Source organism: Dreissena polymorpha, chromosome 1 (assembly GCF_020536995.1).
Source record: "Dreissena polymorpha isolate Duluth1 chromosome 1, UMN_Dpol_1.0, whole genome shotgun sequence".
Classification (NCBI taxonomy): Eukaryota; Metazoa; Mollusca; class Bivalvia; order Myida; family Dreissenidae; genus Dreissena; species Dreissena polymorpha.
In genome coordinates, this window is record NC_068355.1 from 42,827,768 (window position 1) to 42,853,155 (window position 25,388).

Here is a 25,388-nt window from a genome sequence, read left to right on the forward strand (position 1 = left end):
TCACAATAATACTAATTGTGTGTCCTTCTGCAGAAAAACACTTTCAAATGTAACTTATTTGTCTAATGGATGTATGAACAATTAATCACGACATGTTGAATGATTCCGTATAATACCTGATAGCCTATAGGCATCAACACTTGGTGCAGAATGGCCAGATAGTCACTGTCTCCACAGCCTGTCTGAAACACACAAATACAAACAGCTGATGAATGAGCCCCTACTGATAAGTTTGAAATGAAGCAATTAATCAAGATGGACTTCAAACTGTAGCATGAACACAACAAACCTTTCATGTAGGATATTGAAATAACAGTATCCAGACATCAGTTCTTATGCACAATAATTCCTAAGCTATTTTTTTGCAAATAGGAAAGCATTGGTTTCTACCTTATTGGACAATGTGGACAATGGTTCATATGTTATTTTGAAAGTCCAGACATTTTATATTTAATATTTAACAAGAGATGTGTTCGTCAGAAACACAATGCCCCCTATTGCGCCGCTTTAAATTTTTTTTTTCCTGTGACCTTGAAGTATGACCTTGACCTTGAACTTCCACCACTCAAAATGTGCAGCTTCATGAGAACGCCGCTTTGAATTTTTTTTTTTTACCTTGGACCTTGAAGGATGACCTTGACCTGGAAGGATGACCTTGACCTTGAACTTCCACCACTTAAAATGTGCAGCTTCATGATAAAGCCGCTTTGAAATTTATTATTTTTTTACCTTTGACCTTGAAGGATGACCTTGACCTTGAACTTCCACCACTCAAAATGTGCAGCTTCATGAGAACGCCGCTTTGATTTTTTTTTTTTTCTTTTACCTTGAAGGATGACCTTGACCTTGAAGGATGATGACCTTGACCGTGAACTTCCACCACTCAAAATGTGCAGCTTCATGAGAACACCGCTTTGAATTTTTTATATTTTTTTTTACCTTTGACCTTGAAGGATGACCTTGACCTTGAACTTCCACCACTCAAAATGTGCAGCTTCATGAGATACACATGCATGCCAAATATCAAGTTGCTATCTTCAATATTGAAAAAGTTATGGCCAATGTAAAAGTTTTCGGACGGACAGACGCCATATATTTGACATTTGACCGTGAAGGATGACCTTGACTTCACCTTTCACCACTCAAAATGTTCAGCTCCATGAGATACACATGCAGGCCAAATATCAAGTTGCTATCTTCAATAGTGAAAAAGTTATGGCTAATGTTAAAGTTTTTTTCGGACGGACGGACAGACTGTCATACACACATACTGACTGACGGACAGTTCAACTGCTATATGCCACCCTACCGGAGGCATAAAAAGTCCAGACATTTGTCCCTAAGTTATTTCAACAGTTCAGACATTTGTCCCTATGTTATTTAAACAGTTCAAACATGTGTCCCTATGTTATTTAAACAGTTCAGACATTTGTTGCTATGTTATTTCAACAGTTCAGACATTTGTCCCTATGTTCTTTCAACAGTTCAGACATTTGTCCCTATGTTATTTCAACAGTTCAGACATTGTCCCTATGTTATTTTAACAGTTCAGACATTTATCCCTATGCTATTTTGACAGCCTGGACATAACGAAACTAGATTCAAGTAACCCCACGCTATACCAGGACAGTCCAGTTACTTTCAAGCCCTCCTGTTCAGTCACTGCAAGTTATAAAAGTGCAGCCCCTACCTTGTTGATGGGCACATTGATGTTATATCCCAGACCGTCTCCCTCCCCGATGAAGTCATAGTCAGACTCTCTCAGTTGGGGCCAATACCTGCCATACTCATAGCGATGGATGGAGAAATACAGCACCCTACAGTAAAAATGTATTGGGATTGAGAAATACAGCACCCTACAGTAAAAATGTATCGGGATTGAGAAACACAGCACCCTACATTAACAATGTATGGGGATGGAGAAATACAGCAAATTTTTGAGAAATTGAACACCCTATAATCACAATGTGTGGTATTATGTGTGCAGTTTTGGAGAAATGCATTGCCCAAACAATCATTTTCAGTGCCTTTGGGTGTTAAATGTCAATATTATTATTTACTATTATTACAGGCATTACAATGAATAATTTTACATTTTTGGAATAAATTGACTTAATTGAAAATGTAGTCCATAATTATAATAAACTTACTCAACAAGCAGAATTTGACATAAGAGGAAAACATAGAGTTAATTTGACAAATTGGATTAAATTGACTCACCTGGGATAATTTTACATACTGGAATAACTTATCTTAAATGAGATAATCTGACATAATAAGTTTAAATTGATGTAAGTTACTGGGATAATATGATACCTCTGGAACCAATTGACATAACTGGGATCATCAGAGACCATGCCATACCTGGGATCATTGTAGAACATCTGTTGTGTGGCCTGACCATGATGCACATCCCAGTCAACTATCAGGATCCTTTAACAAAGAGACAGTTACAAAATAAGCTTACAACAACAAAACCACAGGTTCACCACTGATGCTGCTCTGACATCTAGATGGGGACTTAACCTTTGACCTAAAAACCTTCTTAAGACTGACAGATGTCGTCACATTGAGACGAGCCCCAGGAGCAAACTGAAAGCCAATGACATAAGAATAATATCTTATGTACATTTAAAAAAAAGGACAAAGAAGAAGGAATTATCAGACAAATGGCAAACCTTTACAAATATTTGATTACCATGTTTTGTGATCACATCTTAGGTAACCTCACAGTTAAGGTTTGTCTATTATTAGTAACTCTGAACTGACTTTTGATCCCCCTGGGGCAAGCTAAGTCGACCTAAGCATAAAACAATTGTTAGTTAACAAGGCGGTCCATAGGACAGTCCAAATATCCCAGGATGTGATCAATTTGATCATTAAGTAAAGATTTGTCTACTAGTGTATGGCATGTCTTCTGCACATTTCCCTAATTTGATAAACATTGGAAGCAAGTATTGGTCTAAATGTTCAAAAACAATGGAGTACTTTTTCTTTAAAAAAAGGTATAGTGAATAAGGCTAAAACATCAAAACAAACAGAAAAAATATGTTGCATTCTGTTTTAGTATCAGTGACCTGACCATTGACTTTTAGTGAAAACATAACTGCCATGCAAAATACTCATATAGCCCTTAATAAGTATTCTAAATTTCATCCATGGATGTTCAGTTCTTTTGAGAATCCAAATGACCAAGTTGAACATGGCCTAGATTCAAACATGTCCTAGATATTGTCAAGATATGTACTGTGGTCTCTTTTGTTTTCGTTGACATAAAATTTTGAGTATTCGTTAAATCCGGCAATCCAGTTGAATTTTAAATTCCTGGAAAAACTGTTTGACTTTTCAGAGATAGATCCGTTTAATGTTCACAACCTCAAATATATCATAAGTCCCACTAAGTAATCGCAAAATGAAACAAGAGCGGGTGCAGACCGCTCATCTATTTTTCTTTTTAAAGGTGAAGGGACCTATCTCAATTTCAATCAGAGTGGAGTGGATGGGGGGGTGTATAGTGTGGGGATGTGGTCATTTATTACATTATCTTCCAAAAATGCAAACAAAATGCAAAAAAAGTTTAAAAAATTTGGGGGGGAGGGGGGGGGGATTGTTGGGTGGGATGGTTGGACGGTATTTAAAAAATAAAATAATACAAAAAAATATTTGTGTTTTTTAACCATGTTTCAAAAAAAAATATTTGTGTTTTTTAACCATGTTTAAAAAACACTTTTTTTGGGGGGGGGGGGGATGGGGAGGTATAGTGTTAGGGTGTGGTGGTCATTTATTAGATGATCTTTTAGGGAAAAAAAACATTGGGGGGGATTCTGGGGGGGGGGGGGGGGCGTGGGGATGGTTTGGGTGGAGTCTAGTGTGGTTTGTCAGGTAAGAGTTGTTTTGTCAAAGTATCAATCAAATCTAATCATAAATAAAGGAGTTATGGCAATTTTAGCAAAATTTAATAATTTGACCTTGAGAGTCAAGGTCATTCAAAGGTCAAGGTTAAATTCAACTTGCCAGGTACAGTACCCTCATGATAGCATGAAAGTATTTGAAGTTTGAAAGCAATAGCCTTGATACTTTAGAAGTAAAGTGGATCTAAACACAAAATTTAACCATTTTTTCAAAGTAACTAAGTCAAAAAAGGGCCATAATTCCGTAAAAATGACAACCAGAGTTATGCAACTTGTACTTTATGATAGTTTGCGAGTGTTCCAAGTATGAAAGCAATATCTATGATACTTTAGGGGTAAAGTGGACCAAAACACAAAACTTAACCAAATTTTCAATTTTCTAAGTATAAAGGGCCCATAATTCCGTCAAAATGCCAGTCAGAGTTACATAACTTTGCCTGCACCGTCCCCTTATAATAGTTAGTAAGTGTTGCAAGTATGAAAGCAATAGCTTTGATACTTTAGGAATAAAATGGACCTAAACACAAAACTTAACCAAATTTTCAATTTTCTAAGTATAAAAAGGGCACATTATTCTGTCAAAATGCCAGTCAGAGTTACATAACTTTGCCTGCACAGTCCCCTTATGATAGTTAGTAAGTACTGCAGGTATGAAAGCAATAGCTTTGAAACTTAAGGAATAAAATGGACCTAAACACAAAACTTAACCAAAATTTTCCATTTTTTAAGTATAAAAAGGGCACATAATTCTGTCAAAATGCACGCCAGAGTTATCTAACTTTGCCTGCCCAGTCCCCTCATGATAGTTAGTAAGTGTACCAAGTTTAAATGCAATAGCATTGATACTTTATGAGAAAAGTGGACCTAAACGCAAAACTTAACCGGACGGATTTCAAAAAATAGATGAGCTAAAAAATACTTCTTTAAGAATTGACTCCACATTTGCAAATAGGTGTCTGTGCACCAAGCTTTCAAAAGACCGTATCATGAGCATAATAAGGCATCAACATAAGAGCCCCTCTACAGGAAAAAGTGGTTAATGCATGTGCAGAATTGTCATCCCAAATAAGCCTGTGAAGTATGCACTGGCTAATCAGGGTGAAACTTTCTGCCTAGATTGAATTTTCACTTAAAAGAGACTGGCTTTAAACAAAAAGTACCATAAAAGCAGAAAGTGTCTTTCCTGAATAGCCTGTGAACACTGCACAGGCTAATCTGGGATGACAATCTATGCACATGCATCAAGCCCCGTTTTCCCACAGCATGGCTCATACATTTTGGCAACTCACTTTTTCACTCCCCACTCTTCAATGGCTCTCTTGGCTGCTATGGCAACATTGTTGAAGAAGCAGAACCCACAGCAAGCCTCTGTCATAGCATGGTGGCCAGGAGGTCTGAAAGACAACAAAACATTTGTTTGTATGTTTGCTGGTTTGTTGGGGTGTTTTATCGTAACAAACATTTTGTCAGTCATATAACGATGGTCAGATAACCTATTCACACTTTGCCTGTGCAAGCTAAGCCGACCTAAGCCTTAAACAATTTTTAGTGAACAAGGCAGTCAAAAAGTCATTCAAAATACACCCTGCGGTGATCACTTAGGTCTTGTGGAGATTGTCCATAAAGGGGCATGCCCTCTGCATATTGGCCTAATATTTAAAAAAAATTGGATGCAAGTGTAGGTCTTTATGCTCAAAACAATTGAGTCATTTTCCTTGAAAATCCTCCAAACAGTGAAAAGGATAGGACGCACACACACGAAAAACTAACAGAAAACTTAAAACAATGGAGTAGGAGAAATGGAGCAGATACCAAAATGGTGATTCATATATTTGACCTTGAGCTCGCACAACAGACTTATTCCTTCTTTTCAGCGGCTAAATATATTGTTTATCTTAAATCAACAACAATTTAGAGTTCTTTTGAGTATCATTTAACCAACATGGAGTTTAATATACATGCATAAGAACTTTATTCTTGTATATTTTATCAAGAGAAAATGACTAAGACGATTACAACTAATTGTTCAATTACAGCACAAATTATACTTCACGGTTTCTAAACAAAATGTTTGTATTATTTCAAGTCATAAACTTAAATTTGATATTTAAATCTGTAAATAGTAGGATTATCTTATTTGAGTTTTACATCTGCCAAGTAGAAGTCACATTACAAGTAAATACAAATTAAGGTCTTATGCAATTGTATCATATTACCTTACTAAAGCAAATCCATTTCGCACCTGAAAAAATAGCATGTTTATTTAAAGATCTTTTTTTTAAAACAGTTTCTTGTTCTTTTCTGGTTAAGTATTATTTCTCAATTGAACATTTATACAATTAGCAAATTAATCATACAAGTAAGACTTGTGTCATGCCACTTAAAAGTTAAATGCAAACTTTGTTTCCAAAATCTTAATCAGGCTACACTAGTAATTAAAGCTGCCAGTATAAATTATGAATCTTAATGACTACTTCTTTATAACAAGAGCACCACATAACAGGTGCAAACGCTCAGCTGCAGTTTATTCGGTGCAGTTTTGAATAAATGAAAGCTTGTCAGATTTTTTTTTTTTTAGAGGTCACAGTGACCTTGACCTTTAACGTATTGACCCAAAAATGAGTGTGGCGTGTAGAACTCATCAAGGTGCATCTACATATGAAATTTTAAAGTTGTAACTTTGATTTTAGAGTAAAATGTCAAGGTTTTAGCACGACGCAGACGGCGGACGACGAGCTGGCTATGACAATACCTCGGGTAGCTAAAAAATGAGCACATAGACTAAAACATAATATGTGCATATAAGTAACAAAGTTATGGAAAACACTGATGAATTGCTTCAAAAATGAGGGAACAAAAAGCTACAAAAACTCGCATCCCTTATTACATTCTCCTAACACAGTTTCTGAGAATATGAAACTAAAATATTCTGCACCCACTGAAGAGATTGATTATGAAACAGTCTGCAGATTCCCCCTACCTCCTTCCTCAGTATTCTCTCTGTGATCTCCACTGTACTGCCCAGGCTGAGTAGAGAACACTGGTATGTCTCCTGTAAGGTAATGTACTCAGTTCTACAAAATGGTTCATAAGCAACATGTGAACAAAGCAACCATATAACACACACGAAACAAGTTTTGATTGATGTTTGTTTATTGGCCAGTAAATAACAAACAAAGGATGTTGATGTTTCATTACAAAGTACACATGCATAAAATTGGAAATCCATGCATTTAAATGCTCAAAAATAAAATTCATTAAAAAAAAAGCAATATGAATTTCATGTCCAGGAAAAATAATGGTTTTTCAAGTACCATGTTTAAGTAGACAGCCTCTGTCAAATGTGAGTATATCAGTTCATTTGTTAATGTTTCATTAAACAGTATGTATACCTAAAATTGGTAAATCCCTAAACTTAATAGCCATAATATTAATATTAAACAAGAGATGTGTTTGTCACAATGCCCTCAACTGCGCCGCTTAGATTTATTTTATTTTTTTAGCATTTGGCAGGTACAGATAATTATCTGCCTTTAAAGCTTATTACTTCCCTTGGATTTGTTTTTTCTACCTTTGATCTTGAAGGATGACATTGACCTTGACCTTTCACCACTCAAAATGTGCAGCTCCATGAGATACACATGCATGCCAAATATCAAGTTGCTATCTTCAATATTGCAAAAGTTATGGCCAATGTTAAAGTTTTCGGACGGAATCACGGACTGACAGACGGACTGACAGTTCAACTGCTACTAGTACAGTACCGGGGGCATAAAAACAACACAAGTTTCATGAAAATGAATACAAAGGGTTTCCCTCATACCTGATTAAAGTAGACATCCTCTGTCCTCCGTGAGAGGTCCTTCAAGCCGTCCAGGTCCATGCTGCTGGTGGACATGACCAGGTCAAGGTGAGGTCGCGTGTGCTCAAGGAGCACCTCGTCCTCCGTGCCAAACCGGGACTGAAAGAGAAATAGAGCCGCTTTCTGAGAAAACTGGGGTTAATGCATGTGCTTGAAGTTAGCCAGTGCAGTTTGCGCATGGTAATCAGAGACGTCACTATACACTGTAATAGTATATTTCGTTTAAAGGAAGTCTCTTTTTTGCACAAATAAAGTTTAAGTTGAAAATGTTGTCCACTGATTAGCCTGGCACGTTATCTTGGAAAACTCTTTATGCACATGCATTAAGCCCAGTTTTCCTGATTACAGCTCAAACAGATTGAGTTTACTCCCAATGGATTGAAGTTTAAGCAACAAGCCAGAAAAATAAAGCACAACAAACTCATAGAATATTAACTTTACAGTCATGTATATGCTGCCTCCATCATTTTTAATATCAGTATTGTCCAATATTCTATTATTTAAATTGATTATAATCTGAGATTAAACAGGTATTTGCTACGTGGTGATCATTTCACTGTTGATTTCTAAAATGTCAATTATCATAATGTCCTTTTGACATACATATGGAATATTACACTCGTATGGTGTTCTGAGCACCTGCATTAGTCTCATTGTTATGTGAAGTCGAATATCACATGGGAACAGCCTCAAGTACAGTGCTAGTTGACAAAACCATCGAGACTGATACACATAAACAGAACACTATACATGTACTAATATTCCATTTATTACATAGCTACCTAATATTGCATATAAAGCCTTAAATACCAAAAATCATTGGAAGAAAGAATTCATTAGAAATTTGATAGTTATTGAATTTAAACACGGTGTGACAAGAGTATAATGCCAGGCAAACAAAATGTATGAAAACTATCACAAGGACTCAAAAACAATAGCAAGTGTCTGAAAATGCAACTTTCACAAATTTGACACAAAAGACATATATTCATACTTGACATTAACCAATCTAATCAAATTTATTTTAAAATTTAAGAAAACAACTTGTATTAAGATAAACAAGCAATATCTGTAACTCTTCTCATACAGGAATGATTAAGTTTAGCTCTAATAAAATAAAATAATCTGTGCACACAAGTTACTTTTGTTTATTAATTATTTTATTTTTTTATAACACCAAACATGTTTCAGCCATAGCCTTCATCAGTAGTATCAATGTAAACAAAAATATAGGAAGTGACGTCAACATCATAAATAAACTTTAATTTTAATTTTACCTCTCTAAGACTACATGTACATTTAATCAAGCCTAATTAAGCCCATACACAGTCCTTAAATTGGTGGTGAAGTTAGGAAGAGTTATCTCTTTTAGCATGTACAAAAAACTATGGCTAAAGAAACCAAGACTACTGAAAAAAACACACCAGTATTTGCCCCGACGATACCAAATGTAGCCAAATTCTTTGCAGACTTTACTATCTACAAAAAACATCTCACAGATTGGGAATTATATTTTGAGAACCCTCTTTAAAAAGAAAAAGAAAGCTAAAAAGGCTAGAGAGGGAGACTTGGTCTTAATTGAGTAGAGAAAGACAGGTGACCACCTAAACAAGGCTCAAGAAGCAGAGTTGATGCTGCAAACATGGCACCCATGCCTTCTTTAGCCATTTTGTGATAATGCAATTCAGGTATTGGACATTTCTTTCACCACTGCTTTAGGAACAAGAGCTGTCAGAGGGAAGCGCGCTCGAATATTCGAGTGCTTGACAGTATAACGTAAGCCATCATGGGGAAATTGTTCAAATTATTCAATAAGGTCAAGGTAATAGTTCAGGTATATTTTTCACAATCTATTGAACATTTATAACGACATAAAACAAACAAATAAGATTTTATTTCAAGTTTGATAGCAATAGCTTGGGTGGGAAGTTTGGACGGTCCTTCAAAAATAAAGTAAATAAATATTTTTTTATTTTTGTTTTACCATGTTTCAAAGAAAAAAATATTCTTTTTGGGTTGGGTAGGGAGGGGGGTTGGGTGGGGGGGGGGGGGGTTATAATGTGGGGTGTGGTCATTTATTAGACGATCTTTCAAAAATAAAAAAGGAAAAATAAATAATTTATTTTGGGGGGGGGCTGGGATTCTGGGTTAGGGTGTGGCGTATTGTTTAGGTAGAATACATTGTGGTATTCAGGTAAGTGTTGTTTTGTCAAAGTATTTAACTAAAATTTATTATTGTGACCTTGAGTCAAGGTGGTTCAAAGGTCAAATTGAACATGCAAGGTACAGTACCCTCATGATAGTAAGAAAATATTTGAAGTTTGAAAGCATTAGCTTTCATACTTTGGAAGTCAAGTGGATCTAAACACAAAATTTAACAAAATATTCTGTTACTAAGACAAAAAAGGGCCATAATTCTTACAAAATGCTTGATAAAGTTGTCTGCTCTTGTTTATATATTGGGGGCCATGTTGGTAAAGAAGTTTGCAAAAAATGAAAGCAATATGTCAAGGGACATTGAAAATATTTGAGGTGGTACACAAACTTTAATATAGATTTATCAATAATATGCATATTCTAAGTGAAAAAAGGGCCATAATTCTTACAAAATGCTTGATACAGTTGTCTGCTCTTATTTATAGGTTGGGGTTATGTTGGTAAAAAAGTATGCAAAATATTAAAGCAATATGTCAAGGGACATAGGAAATATTTGGGGTGGTACGCAAACTTTAACATAGATTTATCAATAATATGCATATTGGGGTTATGTTGGTAAAGAAGTATGCAAAATATTAAAGCAATATGTCAAGGGACATAGGAAATATTTGGGGTGGTACGCAAACTTTAACATTTGCACACACACGCTGACGCCGGGGTGAGTAGGATAGCTCCACTATATGTATATATATATATATATAGTCGAGCTAAAAAGGTAATTTAATAAAACTCTTTATAAAAATTCAAAATTTAAGTACAAAATCAAATAAATTGTAGTTATATACTATGTTTGATAACATTGAAATAAAATTGAGATATAATTGTCTTAACAAACTTCTTGAAGAAATGTTGTTTTTTTTACCTTTTTGCTTTGGGAATGGGTGTGTTTAAGGAGCCCCTAGATACAGCTACAAAAAAAGCCTGGCACCTACCTGTATACGTTTGCACCTGTCTGACCTGGCACCTACCTGTATACGTTTGCACCTGTCTGGCCTGGCACCTACCTGTATACGTTTGCACCTGTCTATCAGACCGAGCTCCTCACATCTCTGGTAGGAGCGAGCAGCCCGGGCCGGTTTCTCTGGATGTCCTGGGTGCCACTCATTCTTGTGAAGCAAACACATCTCATCGTACACAAACCCCGTCCTGAAAAGAAAAGAAATTATCACTGTGGTGTGGTCGCAGGTTAGATCCCCACTGTATGAGAGTTCTTTAGAAATGCCATCAAGTACTGGTTCTTACCAGCAAACAGACTTATAAATGTTTAAATAAGGCTAAGGTTTTTCGTTGGAATTAAGCTAAAATATAGATAGGTTTAAAGTGAAAGCAAGAAAAATGATTTCTTTTGCTTGATCCATTTTAGATTAACTCATATTTAGAAAATTATATCTGTATTCAAGTCATATTAAAATAAAAGAATTATATTTTTATATATCTTTCTTCTTTCTTTTTTTTAAAGTGATACATTTTAACATTATGTGATACATTACAATCTATACTAAAAAGGTATCACCTTTGTTGTCTTGAATATTATTTGTATTTTCCTTACATTTTTTGTATTTTATTTTCAGACATAATTGATAGTGTACAATATAAGTTAAATATTATTTAAAGTAACAAGTGAAGATTAATGAAAAAGCATTAAATGTACCCAGCGGTTGTATCTGGCTTCTTCATCAGCAATGCCTGCAATCATGACAAAACTAGAATGTAACGGCATATATCATGTAAATGTGCATGGAACAGTGATTTATGCATGTACTTGCTTAGTTTAGGAAAATATAAGTTAACAATAAACCTAAATGTTGTTCATTTAATTTTTTAACTTCATCCCAATCTTATTTTAATGTTGACACAATTTTTAGCAGATACAAATGCAATTCATGTGTATGGTTAAAATTACCTCTTTTATAGTCTTATCCACAAATATAAAAAAGATGCTTTTAATAATTAATAATGTTTGCAAAGGTTTCTTTATTCAAAAATATACAAAATCTTAATATAGTTAAATTCACATCCAATTAGCATGATTTCCAAATATATCTTAAGTTTCAGCAATAAAGAAAAACAGCTGATCGGGCCCCACTACTATGAAAGTTCCCAATCCCAAACTATGTCTCAATTGAACAAGAGCACCGCCTTGCGGGTGCAGACCGCTCATCTATTTTCTTTTTAAAGGTGAAGGGACTCTCATTTTCAATCACAAAGGAGGGAGGAGTGGAGTGAAGAGGGGTGTATAGTGTGGGGTTGTGGACATTTATTACATTATCTTCCAAAAAAGTGAAAAAAAAAAAAAAAAAAAAAAATCGGGGGGGGGGGGGGGGGGGGGGGGGGGTGGTTGGGTGCGATGGTTGGACGGTATTTCAAACATAACCGTTTTAAAAAAAATGGGGGGGGGGGGGGTATAGTGTTAGGGTGTGGTGATAATTTGTGAGATGATCTTAAAAAAAAAAAAAAAAAATCAAAAAAAAAAATTGGGGGGGGGGGTGGGGTGGGGGGGTGGGGTGGGGGTATAGTGTGAGGGTGTGGTGGTCATTTGTGAGATGATCTTAAAAAAAAAAAAAAAAAAAAAAAAAATTAGGGGGGGGGGAGGGGGGAGGGGGGGAGAGGGCACGGGGGATGGTTTGGGTGAAGTCTATTGTGGTATGTCAGGTAACAGTAGTTTCATCAAAGTATCAATCAAATCTAATCATAAATAAAGAAGTTATGGCAATTTTAGCAAAATTTAATAATTTGACCTTGAGAGTCAAGGTCATTCAAAGGTCAAAGTAAAATTCAAGTTGCCAGGTACAGTAACCTCATGATAGCATGTAAGTATTTGAAGTTTGAAAGCAATAGCCTTGATACTTCGAGTGGATCGAAACACAAAATTTAACCATATATTAAAAGTTACTAAGTCAAAAAAGGGCCATAATTCCGTAACAATGACAACCAGAGTTATGCAACTTGTCCTTTTACTGTACCCTTATGATAGTTTGTGAGTGTTCCAAGTATGAAAGCAATATCTATGATACTTTAGGGGTAAAGTGGACCAAAACATAAATCTTAACCAAATTTTCAATTTTCTAAGTATAAAGGGCCCATAATTCCGTCCAAATGCCAGTCAGAGTTACATAACTTTGCCTGCACCGTCCCCTTATGATAGTTCATAAATCTTGCAAGTATGAAAGCAATAGCTTTGATACTGTAGGAATAAAGTGGACCTAAACACAATACTTAATCAAATTTTCAATTTTCTAAGTATAAAAAGGGCACATAATTCTGTCAAAATGCCAGTCAGAGTTACATTACTTTGCCTGCACAGTCCCCTTATGATAGTTAGTAAGTGTTGCAAGTATGAAAGCAATAGCTTTGATGCTTAAGGAATAAAATGGACCTAAACACAAAACTTAACCAAATTTGTCAATTTTCTAAGTATAAAAAGGGCACATAATTCTGTCAAAATGCATGCCAGAGTTATCTAACTTTGCCTGCCCAGTCCCCTCATGATAGTAAGTAAGTGTACTAAGTTTGAATGCAATAGCATTGATACTTACTGAGAAAAGTGGAACTAAACGCAAAACTTAACCAAAATTTTCAATTTTTTAAGCATAAAAAGGGCACATAATTCTGTCAAAATGCACGCCAGAGTTATCTAACTTTGCCTGCCCAGTCCCCTCATGATAGTAAGTAAGTGTACCAAGTTTGAATGCAATAGCATTGATACTTTCTGAGAAAAGTGGACCTAAACGCAAAACTTAACCGGACGCCGACGCCAACGCCAACGCCGACGCCGACGCCAAGGTGATGACAATAGCTCATAATTTTTTTTCAAAAAATAGATGAGCTAAAAATGTGTCTACCACTCACAAAGCCTGCACAAATTGTAGTATTGATTTTTATCGGTTGATTATTTATTAAGCCTTTCCCACTAAATAGAGAAGTAAAATTGCTATATGCAACTAGCATTAAACCAGAACAGCCTGCAAGTAACTTGCAGTCTGTTCAGGTTTTATGCTGTTTGCTGCTCATCAGTATCAAAGGGTTGGAAATTAAGACTTTAAAACCTTAATCTTATTTTTTTTTAAAGGTATTAAATTTAATTTGATTTTCTAAGGGACTACAAACAGGTCAAAAAGCGTATCTAAGTGATAAAGGATTAACTCATAAAGGCAGTACTTACAACTTCAGACAGCCCTTCAATAAGCATGTGATCATAGCCATCTTCTCCCTCCGAGTCCACCACTTCCTCCCCTCTCCTTGTCGCATCCTGTACCTTCCTCAGCCTCTCCTCTTCCTCCTTTGCCTCTGCCTGCCTCTTTGCTTCCCTCCCTCTCTCCATGGCCTCTGCAAGGCTCACAGTCTCTGACTTGGGTCCTGTACCAGTACCCTCCTGAAATACACACTATGTGTTAACCCTGACTTGTGTCCTGTACCAGTACCCTCCTGGAATACACACTTTGTGTTAATCCTGACTTGTGTTCTGTACCAAAACCCTCCTGGAATACACACTTTGTGTTAACCCTGACTTGGGTCCTGTACCAGTACCCTCCTGGAATACACACTTTGTGTTAACCCTGACTCGTGTCCTGTACCAGTACCCTCCTGGAATACACACTTTGTGTTAATCCTGACTTGGGTTCTGTACCAAAACCCTCCTGGAATACACACTTTGTGTTTACCCTAACTTGGGTCCTGTACCAGTACCCTCCTGGAATACACACTTTGTGTTAATCCTTACTTGGGTCCTGTACCAGTACCCTCCTGGAATACACACTTTGTGTTAACCCTGACTTGGGCCCTGTACCAGTAACCTCCTGGAATACACACTTTGTGTTAACCCTGACTTGGGTCCTGTACCAGTGCGCTCCTGAATTACACACTGTGTGCTAACCCTGACTTGGGTCCTGTACCAGTAACCTCCTGAAATACACACTTTGTGCTAACCCTGACTTGGGCCCTGTACCAGTACCCTCCTGGAATACACACTGTGTTAACCCTGACTTGGGTCCTGTACCAGTAACCTCCTGAAATACACACTTTGTGTTAACCCTGACTTGGGCCCTGTACCAGTACCCTCCTGGAATACACACTGTGTTAATCCTGACTTGGGCCCTGTACCAGTACCCTCCTGGAATACACACTTTGTGTTAACCTTGAATTGGGTCCTGTACCAGTACCCTCCTGGAATACACACTTTGTGTTAACCCTGCATTGGGTCCTGTAGCAGTACCCTCCTGGAATACACACTTTGTGTTTACCCTGACTTGGGTCCTGTACCAGTACCCTCCTGGAATACACACTTTGTGTTAATCCTGACTTGGGTCCTGTACCAGTACCCTCCTGGAATACACACTTTGTGTTAACCCTGACTTGGGTCCTGTACCAGTATGCTCCTGGAATACACACTTTGTGTTAACCTTGACTTGGGTCCTGTACCAGTAACCTCCTGGAATACACACTTTGTGTTTACCCTGACTTGGGTCCTGTACCAGTACCCTCCTGGAATACACACTTTGTGTTAACCCTGACTTGGGTCCTGTACCAGTACCCTCCTGGAATACACACTTTGTGTTAACCCTGACTTTGGTCTTGTACCAGTACCCTCCTGGAATACACACTTTGTGTTAACCCTGACTTGGGTCCTGTACCAGTACCCTCCTGGAATACACACTTTGTGTTAACCCTGACTTGGGTCCTGTACCAGTACCGTCCTGGAATACACACTTTGTGTTAACCCTGACTTGGGTCCTGTACCAGTACCCTCCTGGAATACACACTTTGTGTTAACCCTGACTTGGGTCCTGTACCGGTACCCTCCTGGAATACACACTTTGTGTTAACCCTGACTTGGGTCCTGTACCAGTACCCTCCTGGAATACACACTTTGTGTTAACCCTGACTTGGGTCCTGTACCAGTACCCTCCTGGAATACACACTTTGTGTTAACCCTGACTTGGGTCCTGTACCAGTACCCTCCTGGAATACACACTGTGTTAATCCTTAAGTGCTCAGATATGCATTTTTGAAACATTAAGTAACCTATTTTAGGGGAAAAAAACACTTTAAGAAGTATTGAGCATGTTAATTATAGTTTTCCTTAGATGATACCATTTAATTTACTAATATATTAATGAGTGTTTGTTGACATATACCAAAGAGCAGAGGTGTACAGGACTAATGGGGTAGGATTGAACATCAAAATATGTTTCAGTTTGTGTATGCTTTTCAGTCATTTAATGGGTTTAATAAAACATTGTGAAAAATTAATAAATGTCTTTACTTTTTGGTCCATTGCCTCACTCAGCTTCGAATGTTGACAAGTCTGAAGAGAAAACTGTGCTTTGCCACTTCTGAGGGAAATAAACGTCTGAAAACACAAATACATTGCATTTTTAATGTCATTTCCTTTGTGTTAAAAATGAGAAAAATTAATTGAATTCACTTTTATTCAGTGCTACTTTTATGTTTGGCTTAAATCCTAAATGTGTGAATATTGAGCACAAGTAAACAGAATGTCAAAATCTGCCTCACGAATTTCACTGGAAAGCAGATAAATAGAGGATTTAGTTTTAACTTATTTAATTTTAGCTTGATTGCATCGAAATCTTATTGAAACGCTCTTGAATCCGTTTCCTGTGCCTAGAACTAGTACTGGGTTTCTTTTGGGAAGATCTAAAGAACGCTCCGACAGTGAGGATCGAACCCGTGATCTCCCGGTCGCTATGCAGACACCATAACCACTACACTATGGCGACCTTAAACATTTTGTTGAACTTTGTAACATGTTAAACATAACAATTTATAAAGTCACGTGATAGGGCTTTCAGGCAGTGGTCTTCAGTCAAGAGTCGAAGACTTTTAAAGTAAACTGTTACCAACATTAAGAGTGAATTACGGTAGCATTTTTTTGTGGGATAGTAAAGTTTTAACTTAAATGTATCATTTAAATAACTTTATTCATTGACTTTCTAAGGATGGTGATAGCTTAGTACATTCAATGCCAAGTGTGTGTATGTTTTATAGATTGTATAAAGTAGTCCTTCTGTATTTTTATTGCCTTGGTGGTGTATTTACTGTTGAATACGAACATTTTAATATATACATGTTTAATGCTTTTAACAAAATACAGGTTGTATCAATCTGAATCATTGAAATAAAAAATCCTGTATTACGATACTCGCTGTTTCCAATTCCGTATTACCATACTAGCCGGACTACTTCGACCCATTTAATGACGTCACATTACACGCACAGAAAATATAAATATCGGTGGTCACATGACGAGGCTTACATACCCTATTACGTAATATATAACGTAGTACATCGTGTGACGTCATTTCTGTGACAACACAATAGTTTTATCTAAACTCTGTAAGGACATGTCGAACCTGGTGTTTTTTAGCAGTAAATTATGTGTTAAAAACGTATTTTGGAGTGTGTGTTTATCATGCATAAATGTATATTTCGATAGGAATACAATAAAATAGTGTGGTTTAAACTAAGTTTCGATAAAGACATGGAAGATAGAAGTGGAAGTGCATATCGTTTAAACGTTTTTGTTATAAACATCGGATTAAAGTTGTCAACTTAATTGAAAAAAAAATTGGATTAACGATGGCATTAAAATAAGCGTGTCGGAAACTTGTGTTTTTTCGGTTCGAATGTTTACACGTTAATTTACATAAACTGTATTCATACGCGTCTAAAATAAACTATGGCGTACCGTTTTAGTTATTGTTTTGTCAGTTTTGTTAAAGTAAAAAATACATTTGTTGAACTGTTTTCGTTAGTTGTTGTATATAATAAAAGGAATATTACGCTAGTCAATTGTTCCAAGATTTTGGATGGTGATAGCTTAGTACATTCAATGCCAAGTGTGTGTATGTTTTATAGATTGTATTAAGCAGTCCTTCTGTATTTTTATTGCCTTGGTGGTGTATTTACTGTTGAATACGAACATTGTACTCATGTATGCTGTTATTACATAAACTATCACATCATCTTATTAAATGTGATGTTCCAAAATAAACTTTTTTAATACAGCTACTGTATATTGCAGAGATTTTTTTATAATTAAAATAATATAATAAATTATTACAACATTAACTTCTGTTTCCCAATGTGGCCCCTGTTTGACAACAACGTTTTCAATTTGGCGAAAGAAAGCGAAAAAAAATGTTCAAAGCCCAGAGCGAACCCTTAAGGAGGACTTAAAAGTTGAAGAGAACAAACAAGAGGCGTGACATGGAAGGTACGAGATCGCGAGGGTGCGAATATGCATAAACCTTTATTAATATTAATTTTTTACATCACGTTATTTAAAAAACATATATGTATATACTTCCAAAACAAGCAAAACTTAAGAATACAATTATAATTTAAATATAAAGCGTAAAATTATACTTAAAGAGACACCCGTGCTAATTTCTGCCAAATCTGGTTGTTTTGTTTATAAGGTAGATAACCAATGCTAACGGCTATTTTCTACAAACATGGATTTCATCCAATAGAATATAAGTCTTAATTGTGAAACCGAAACAAGAAATTATCAACACTACATTATAAACTAGACTTGGTATAACAAATGGTTTAATTTCAAGTATATAAGTTTCTGTCTATGTATTTTCTCTTGTTAATTTACATTATTTTATAATCATCATAATATGACTCAAAATATAATAATAAACTAGCAAGTTTGTGTGGTGAATGACATTTTTGGGATCCTTGCTTAATTTTCCACTGTTAGGTACAACAATCATCATAATTATTAATAATTTTGATTGCTATTTTTGCAAATGATGCAGGTTCAAGCAAATATATAAAGACAGCGATTATATACTGGTAGACACATTTGTTTTACATTTTAAATTAACAACTTTCTTTTTGCAAGCAAAGGTATGTACTGTACTTTTTGATTTAGCATTTTAAAGTTCGCATTAATATTTAAGCCATACAACTTAGTTGGCATAGTAAATGTTAGTATGAATAAGAAACATATTTTATCTATGCAAATTAGAATATATCTGGTGGTTACAAGGTAGAAATCCGTCTTTTTTGCGCTTTAAAACTTACAAATAATCGCGTTTGTCGAAATGGACGTATACGTCTAGAAATCCTACTTTCGGTTTTAAAAGCAGTACCGTTTGAAAAAAAAAATTACTTGCTAACTAGGCTAAAGATTTAATTTAATATATAAAATACATATAGAAATTCTACTTTCGGTTTCAAAAGCAGTACCGTTTGAAAAATAATAATTTACTTGCTAACTAGCCAATAGATTTAATTACAATTTTGCACACTTTCAAATTGCATCTATATGTATTGATTAACATGTATTTCATTTCAAGGTCAGAGGCTTAAAATAATTATGTTATTGTGGAAAAAACTAATCCTTTATCAAAAGAGGTTTTTAAACTCTATCCTTTAACGTTTAAAGTAGTAAATGAAATGCATCATTCTATTTCAATTCACAGAATAAGTATCATTTAACGCATCTAAATCTTCAAATCTAATTAATCCCTATCATAGAACCTGTATATACTAATGTTCATTCATATTGTGAGTCTTTTTGTGACTATAATTGTTGACAGTGTTTTACATTTATTAATTTTTTTAATTGAAGGTAAGTTATCTTGGTTCCAAAACGTTAACTGTACATTGGTTATTTAAAGGATAGAATTATCTTAACATGTTAATTGTGAATCGTAAGCGTATTCAAAAGCTTTATTCATGAATTTAAAAAAAATAATTTAAGAATTTTTTCTATCAATTAATCTATTTTCATGATTAATTTTTTACCCATGATGAAGAGTATCATGACACAAAATTAATATATTTCCATTTTTGTTTTATTTTTTCCAAAGTAAAGGATAAAGCTCTGCAAAAACATAATACTGTAAATATTGTTATGCTTAAATACTAGACATAATTAAAAGAAACCAAATAATCTGCATCTTCAAATCTTAATTTATAAACAAGAAAATGATTCTTTATCGTTACATGTCTTGTATATAACTGAATAAGACTTATGAAGTGCATATACTTCTTGCTATGCCAACATTTTGTACATTTACTTGGACATAATAATTTTCAGCATTCTTTTCTAGTTGGGCAATATCACTATTTATTGAATGTTTAGAAAGATATACACTTATTAATTTTCAATACTCGATTGGTATACTCTTCAAATAAAGATACTTAATATATTTAAAAACAGTTGTTCCAAAGATTGATCTAGATTTTCATTTTAAACATTGTATGATCAAATTCTGTTGGAAATAACCTTAATGCTGTTTACAGGAAAAAGTAAGGTCTTACTCTCTTTATTGGTTAATATCTGCATTTGTGTATATTTTACCCATACAATTTCAGAGCTTTGATCCAATCTATTTAATATCAACATTAATTTTGTTGTTTATATTGTTATATTCCAGACAATGGCAGAATAGGGATCCGATCTATTTAATATCAGCATTTCTTGTTTATAATGCATATATTCCAGACCATGGCAGAATAGGGATCCAATCTATTTAATATCAGCATTTTTTGGTTTATACTCCAGACAATAACATAGCAGGGATCCAGTCTATTTAATGTGATGTGGGTCACGTTGAGTGTCTTGTACATTAGTAATGTGGGGGACACTCGGCGGGATCCGCACCTCATCACCACCTTTAGGTAGATAGCACATTAAGGTCTCATTGGCCAACGTGCAACAAACTCTTTTAAAAATTAAAGTATTTGGCAAATACCCGGGAAGCCGGGGTAAATTTGACCTACTTTGACTCTAAAATTAATCTTTTTCCCCTGAGAGGTCACAGGGGCAGGTCGGGCTACCGTAACCTCGTGAAGAGGCCAGTAGGACCTGTAAATAAACTCTGAAACACACACGTTAACAATGCATAATTATTCTCCAGACTATGGCAGAGCAGGGATCCAGTAAGGGTGCTGAAGGAGGGTCTGGCCAGTTCTCATCAAACAAAGATTTGCTCAAGCATTATGAGGATCAGGTGAGTATTACATGGCAACTCCTGACATTTAACCCATTCCCACTCAGAAGCAAAGTAAAAATGGCTTAAAGCAAACAGCATAAAACCAGAACAGCCTGCAAGCAGTCTGTTCAGGTGTTATGCTCTTTGCTGTTTATCAGTATCAAAGAGTTGGAAATGAAGGCTTTAAAAAAATTAATCTAGTAAGAAAAGTCTTAACTTTTATTTTATTTTCTATAAAAGGTTCAAAGCGTGTGTCTGAGTGGTAAAGGGTTTAGTATTTCTGTTTTCCCCTTGAAATAGTAGCGCTAAGATTGGTTCTGGATATATTAATTCCTTGGTTTAGGTGTTTAATTGGTTGATGGTGGTAAAATGCAAAGTATCATTATAGTTAATATTGTGGTTAGATTGAGTCACTTCCTGTAATCTTTTGCTTAGACTTCAGAATTCAAGCATCAAATAACACAGATTTTGATGCTTGCAGAATTTGGTGATAACAGTTTTGCTATATTTCAGTATGTATTCACGTGTTCTTTTAACTTTTATTGTTATATCATCATTTCATGTACATTATGATTTACAATAAAACATCCATATTATAATTCAGGGGGTACAAGCCATGTATGCTGTAGAGCCATTAAGATACTGCGACCACCTGAAGGAGGTGTCCCCTCTACCAGAGTGTGGTCTGAACGTTGACGACCCATGTACAGAGTGCAATGCAACCGGAGAGAACTGGGTCTGTCTCGTCTGCTATCAGGTAGTCTTACAAAGCCTTCTTCGTTTATGAGTTCTTTGATGTTCTCACATATCAACAAATAAAATATATTTCAAGATAATTATCTATTTACCTATATAATTATAAGCTGTGCTAGTACATTACAGTGTTAGCAACACTGTACACTGTGACAATTATTAAAAACTTCGTATTGAGGGAATAGCATTTAGTGAAACTGAAACCCTTCTCAAACAAGAGCTGTGTTTGTGATACACAATGCCCCCTACTGCGCTTTGAAGTCCCACAGCAGCTATTATAGAGAAGACGAGGCCCATGATAACTTAACCACATATCAATGGACTGGAACGAGTATCCATTTATCTGTAAGTCAAGTAGGTAGACTCACACCACATAATTGTCACGATGACCTTGACCTTTGACTTAGTGACATCAAACCATGTTTGATTGTAGATCTCATTGAGATGCATGCACATGTGAAGTTTTAAGAACATATACCCAGGAGTTTTCATTTTATGAGCAAGGTTAAAGTTTTGGGACAGACACACACATACAATGACAGACAGACAGACAGGCCAAAAACAATATACCCCTTGATCATTCAATCTGGGGGCAAAATAAGTAACCAGACTTTAAATGGCAATGTGGGTAACACATACCTTTAAATTAACTTATCAGATCTTTAAATAAATAGCACATTATCTCTTAATTGTTAGGGCATTGTAAATCTTGCCTAGTGGCAATATTAATGTCCGACCATGAAACTATATATGAGTATATGAACCCATGAACTATGAATATGCAAATATCTACAAGTTTAAACCAACTCTAGAAATTCACTGAAATATTTTGTGAAGCAATGAAATACATTTTCAAAAAGAGTGCAGCTGTTCTAGTGGTGGAAACAAAAAGACAACAACAACAACAATATACCAATAAAATTGCATCAAAGCAACGACTGAGGCATATTTGCCATTTAAAAATTGCATTTGGTGAAGTCAGTGTAATAACAAACTGCTACAATATAGATAGATACACAAAAATAATTGTTTTCAAAACATTAAAAATTATTGTCCAAATCTTTTTTCAGGTGTTTTGTAGCCGCTACGTTAATGGTCACATGGTGAAACACGGGGAGGACGCTGACCACCCCATGGTGTTGAGCTATGCTGACTTATCTGTCTGGTGTTACAAGTGTGAAAACTACCTTGATAACACGGCAAGTGATTTGGTGTTTCTGTCTGTTAAAAATTTAAAGTCCCATTTCTAAATTACCCAGGTACCAGTAAAATCATTATAAATGATATCATATTAAGTCAAACTATTCGCTTTGAAAGTATTTTAATTGTACATTTAAAGGCAATGATTTATTTATATTTTTCATTGATCTTCTCCGGGTTTATAACATAAGTCATAAGCGAAAACAAGGTTTTATTCAGACTGAGAATCCTTTGAACTGGGTTTAACCACGTTTCTGAACACTTCACTCTTTTGTCTTTCAAACATTTCAACTTTTATAGTAGTAACATGCATGTTCTGGAATAATAATCGTGTATATGTTTTTATGTATACAATTATTGGTTTGACAATTTTAACTAACATCATATAACTGAGTCTTCTTTGTTTAAAGGTCCTGGGACCAGCCAAGAGTTCTGCCCACAGGAGCAAGTTTGGTCAGGAGATATAGATCAAAGGGAGACCACTCATCATTTCTTCATTTGACTGCATAAATCTATGTGGCTTTCCATACTTGCTTAAAATAAGCAATGAACAATGAGATATAATCTGAAATCTGATAACAACTGTCAAGCGCTTTGACAGACATTATATTGTTCATTTTATGTTTTATGTTTTTATACTGTGGTGAGTTTTTTCCTTGCACATGTTTTAATGGTATCAAATTTGTCTGGTAGTTGTTTATCTCATGTGAGCACAACGTGTTTGAAAGCTTTCAGTATCTATGGGGGACCTCTTCGTCGTTGTTTGTTGTTTTTATTGTGTCTACATTGTGTTTGTTCTTATGCTAGAGAGCACACTTGGTCCTATCTGAACCAAATTTGCAATTTTCGTGTTTGACAATACAATATTATTTAGTAATGGTTTTATAATGTTGGTCTCACAGTAAATCAAGAGTTTTTGTCCCTTTTTTATTAAAAAAGGAACATTGAGTATAATTATAAGACTTGATTTTCAATGCATTTTTTTTTTGCAAAACGTTCAAAGTTTGTGTATCAGATTGAGAAGAAAACCAGAGTGTGCTACGCATATTTGTCTTTGTTAAGAAGGGAAGGCATTTGGTATTGCAATTCTCCTAACGTCTGTATGACGTACGTACCCACGTGCATGTTTCTTTCTTTTCTGTAAAGGCTGAGTGGAATGTTCTCAAACGTTCACATAAATTATTCTATAGATTCTATTCTATATAGGCTATAGAACTTAAACATGGGTTTATATAAAAACAAAAATCACAAAATCTGATTTTTATTTAAAGTGTACTTTAAACATGTAGAAAACCTCACCGCTACAATTTTGTGTAATCGATACATCTGGCATGAGCTCAACAACCTTTTAAAAAAAACAGGCCATTGTAGTAATTTTAACATTAAAATTAACTACCTGGTATGTTATATTGTCAATTAAGTTCTAAGCTACATTAAAATATTCTCCGATTTGACTCTTCTGAAAAACAAATTTAAAAACATTACAACAAAGTTAAGTTTATTGTTTAGCACTGGTTATAAAAATATCTAAGTCGAATATCCCGTTTTTAAAACAACTTAATGCAGCATTTTAAATAAACATTTATTAATATATTCTTTAACAAGTGAAATGTGTTGGTTTAAATTTTGATTATTTGTGTGCTTTTCTTGATTATTTACTGTAAGTCTACAATTTATATCTAACACAGAAGTTTCAATATCATTTTTGATCTGAATGTTTTCATCATAGGACCAAGTTAAACTTGTGGCAGAGAATCTAAGTTCTTCATCTGTTTTAGTATCATCAATTTCATTTAACTGTTGGGGAATACTTTTTTAAGTCTAAAAAACATTATATATATATATATATATATATATATATATATATATATATATATATATATATATATATATATATATATATATATATATATATATATATATATATATATTAGTTTCTCTTGTATTTTTTATTTGTTGAAATTCTTATAGTCTCTTAAAATATGCTAAGATGTGAATTTAAGTCTAAGTTAAAGGACGAATAAATATTGATCTTTTATAGTTGAAGGAATGTATTTTGGCAAATCTATCCTATTCATCTTTCTTCCTGTCATTGTCTAGTGGAGCATAACATTTGCACAAAATACCAAGATAATTGTAAATTACTTTTAGGCATCACTATGAGTCTTTGAATACCTGCTATAGATAACGATATTTATTATAAACAAAAAACAAGAGCACCGCATAACGGGTGCCATGCTCGGCTGTGAAAGCTTGTCAGAATTTTTTTTTTTTTTTTTTTTTTAGAGGTCACAGTGACCTTGACCTTTGACCTAGTGACCCAAAATGGGTGTGGCGTGTAGAACTCATCAAGGTGCATCTACATATGAAGTTGCAAAGTTGTAAGTGGAAGCACTTTGATTTTAGAGGCAATGTTAAGGTTTTAGCACGACGCCGGCGGACGACGAACAGGCTATGACAATAGCTCGTGTC

At 35.0% G+C, this 25,388-nt stretch overlaps 2 protein-coding genes across 9 annotated transcripts in view; one reads left to right on the forward strand and one right to left on the reverse strand.

Moving 5' to 3' along the window:
- LOC127878121 (histone deacetylase 6-like) overlaps positions 1–18,482 on the reverse strand; it is a 74,362-nt gene extending 55,880 nt beyond the window's left edge. For all 4 annotated transcript variants that reach the window (XM_052424554.1, XM_052424573.1, XM_052424564.1 and 1 more), the window contains exons 1-12: positions 18,376–18,482; positions 16,253–16,339; positions 14,153–14,362; positions 11,642–11,676; positions 10,995–11,136; positions 7,735–7,872; positions 6,892–6,963; positions 6,128–6,153; positions 5,201–5,305; positions 2,365–2,433; positions 1,691–1,817; positions 117–182 (exon numbers count right to left, since the gene is read on the reverse strand). In XM_052424554.1, coding sequence (XP_052280514.1) covers positions 117–182; positions 1,691–1,817; positions 2,365–2,433; positions 5,201–5,305; positions 6,128–6,153; positions 6,892–6,963; positions 7,735–7,872; positions 10,995–11,136; positions 11,642–11,676; positions 14,153–14,362; positions 16,253–16,264 — 1,002 coding nt within the window. In that variant the 5' untranslated portion in view covers positions 16,265–16,339; positions 18,376–18,482. The remainder of the gene's footprint in view (positions 1–116; positions 183–1,690; positions 1,818–2,364; positions 2,434–5,200; positions 5,306–6,127; positions 6,154–6,891; positions 6,964–7,734; positions 7,873–10,994; positions 11,137–11,641; positions 11,677–14,152; positions 14,363–16,252; positions 16,340–18,375) is intronic.
- Positions 18,421–23,834, forward strand: LOC127878210 (histone deacetylase 6-like). 5 transcript variants are annotated; one of them, XM_052424710.1, is made up of 5 exons: positions 18,421–18,547; positions 20,889–20,981; positions 21,568–21,720; positions 22,787–22,915; positions 23,327–23,834. In XM_052424710.1, the coding sequence occupies exons 2-5, from the start codon at positions 20,892–20,894 to the stop codon at positions 23,381–23,383; spliced, it is 429 nt and encodes a 142-aa protein (XP_052280670.1). In that variant the 5' UTR covers positions 18,421–18,547; positions 20,889–20,891; the 3' UTR covers positions 23,384–23,834. The 5 variants fall into 5 exon arrangements, with proteins under 5 accessions (XP_052280670.1, XP_052280708.1, XP_052280691.1 ...); XM_052424748.1 differs by having other exon boundaries at positions 18,535–18,571; XM_052424731.1 differs by lacking the exon at positions 18,421–18,547 and adding an exon at positions 18,666–18,718.
- Positions 23,835–25,388: the final 1,554 nt, after the last annotated feature.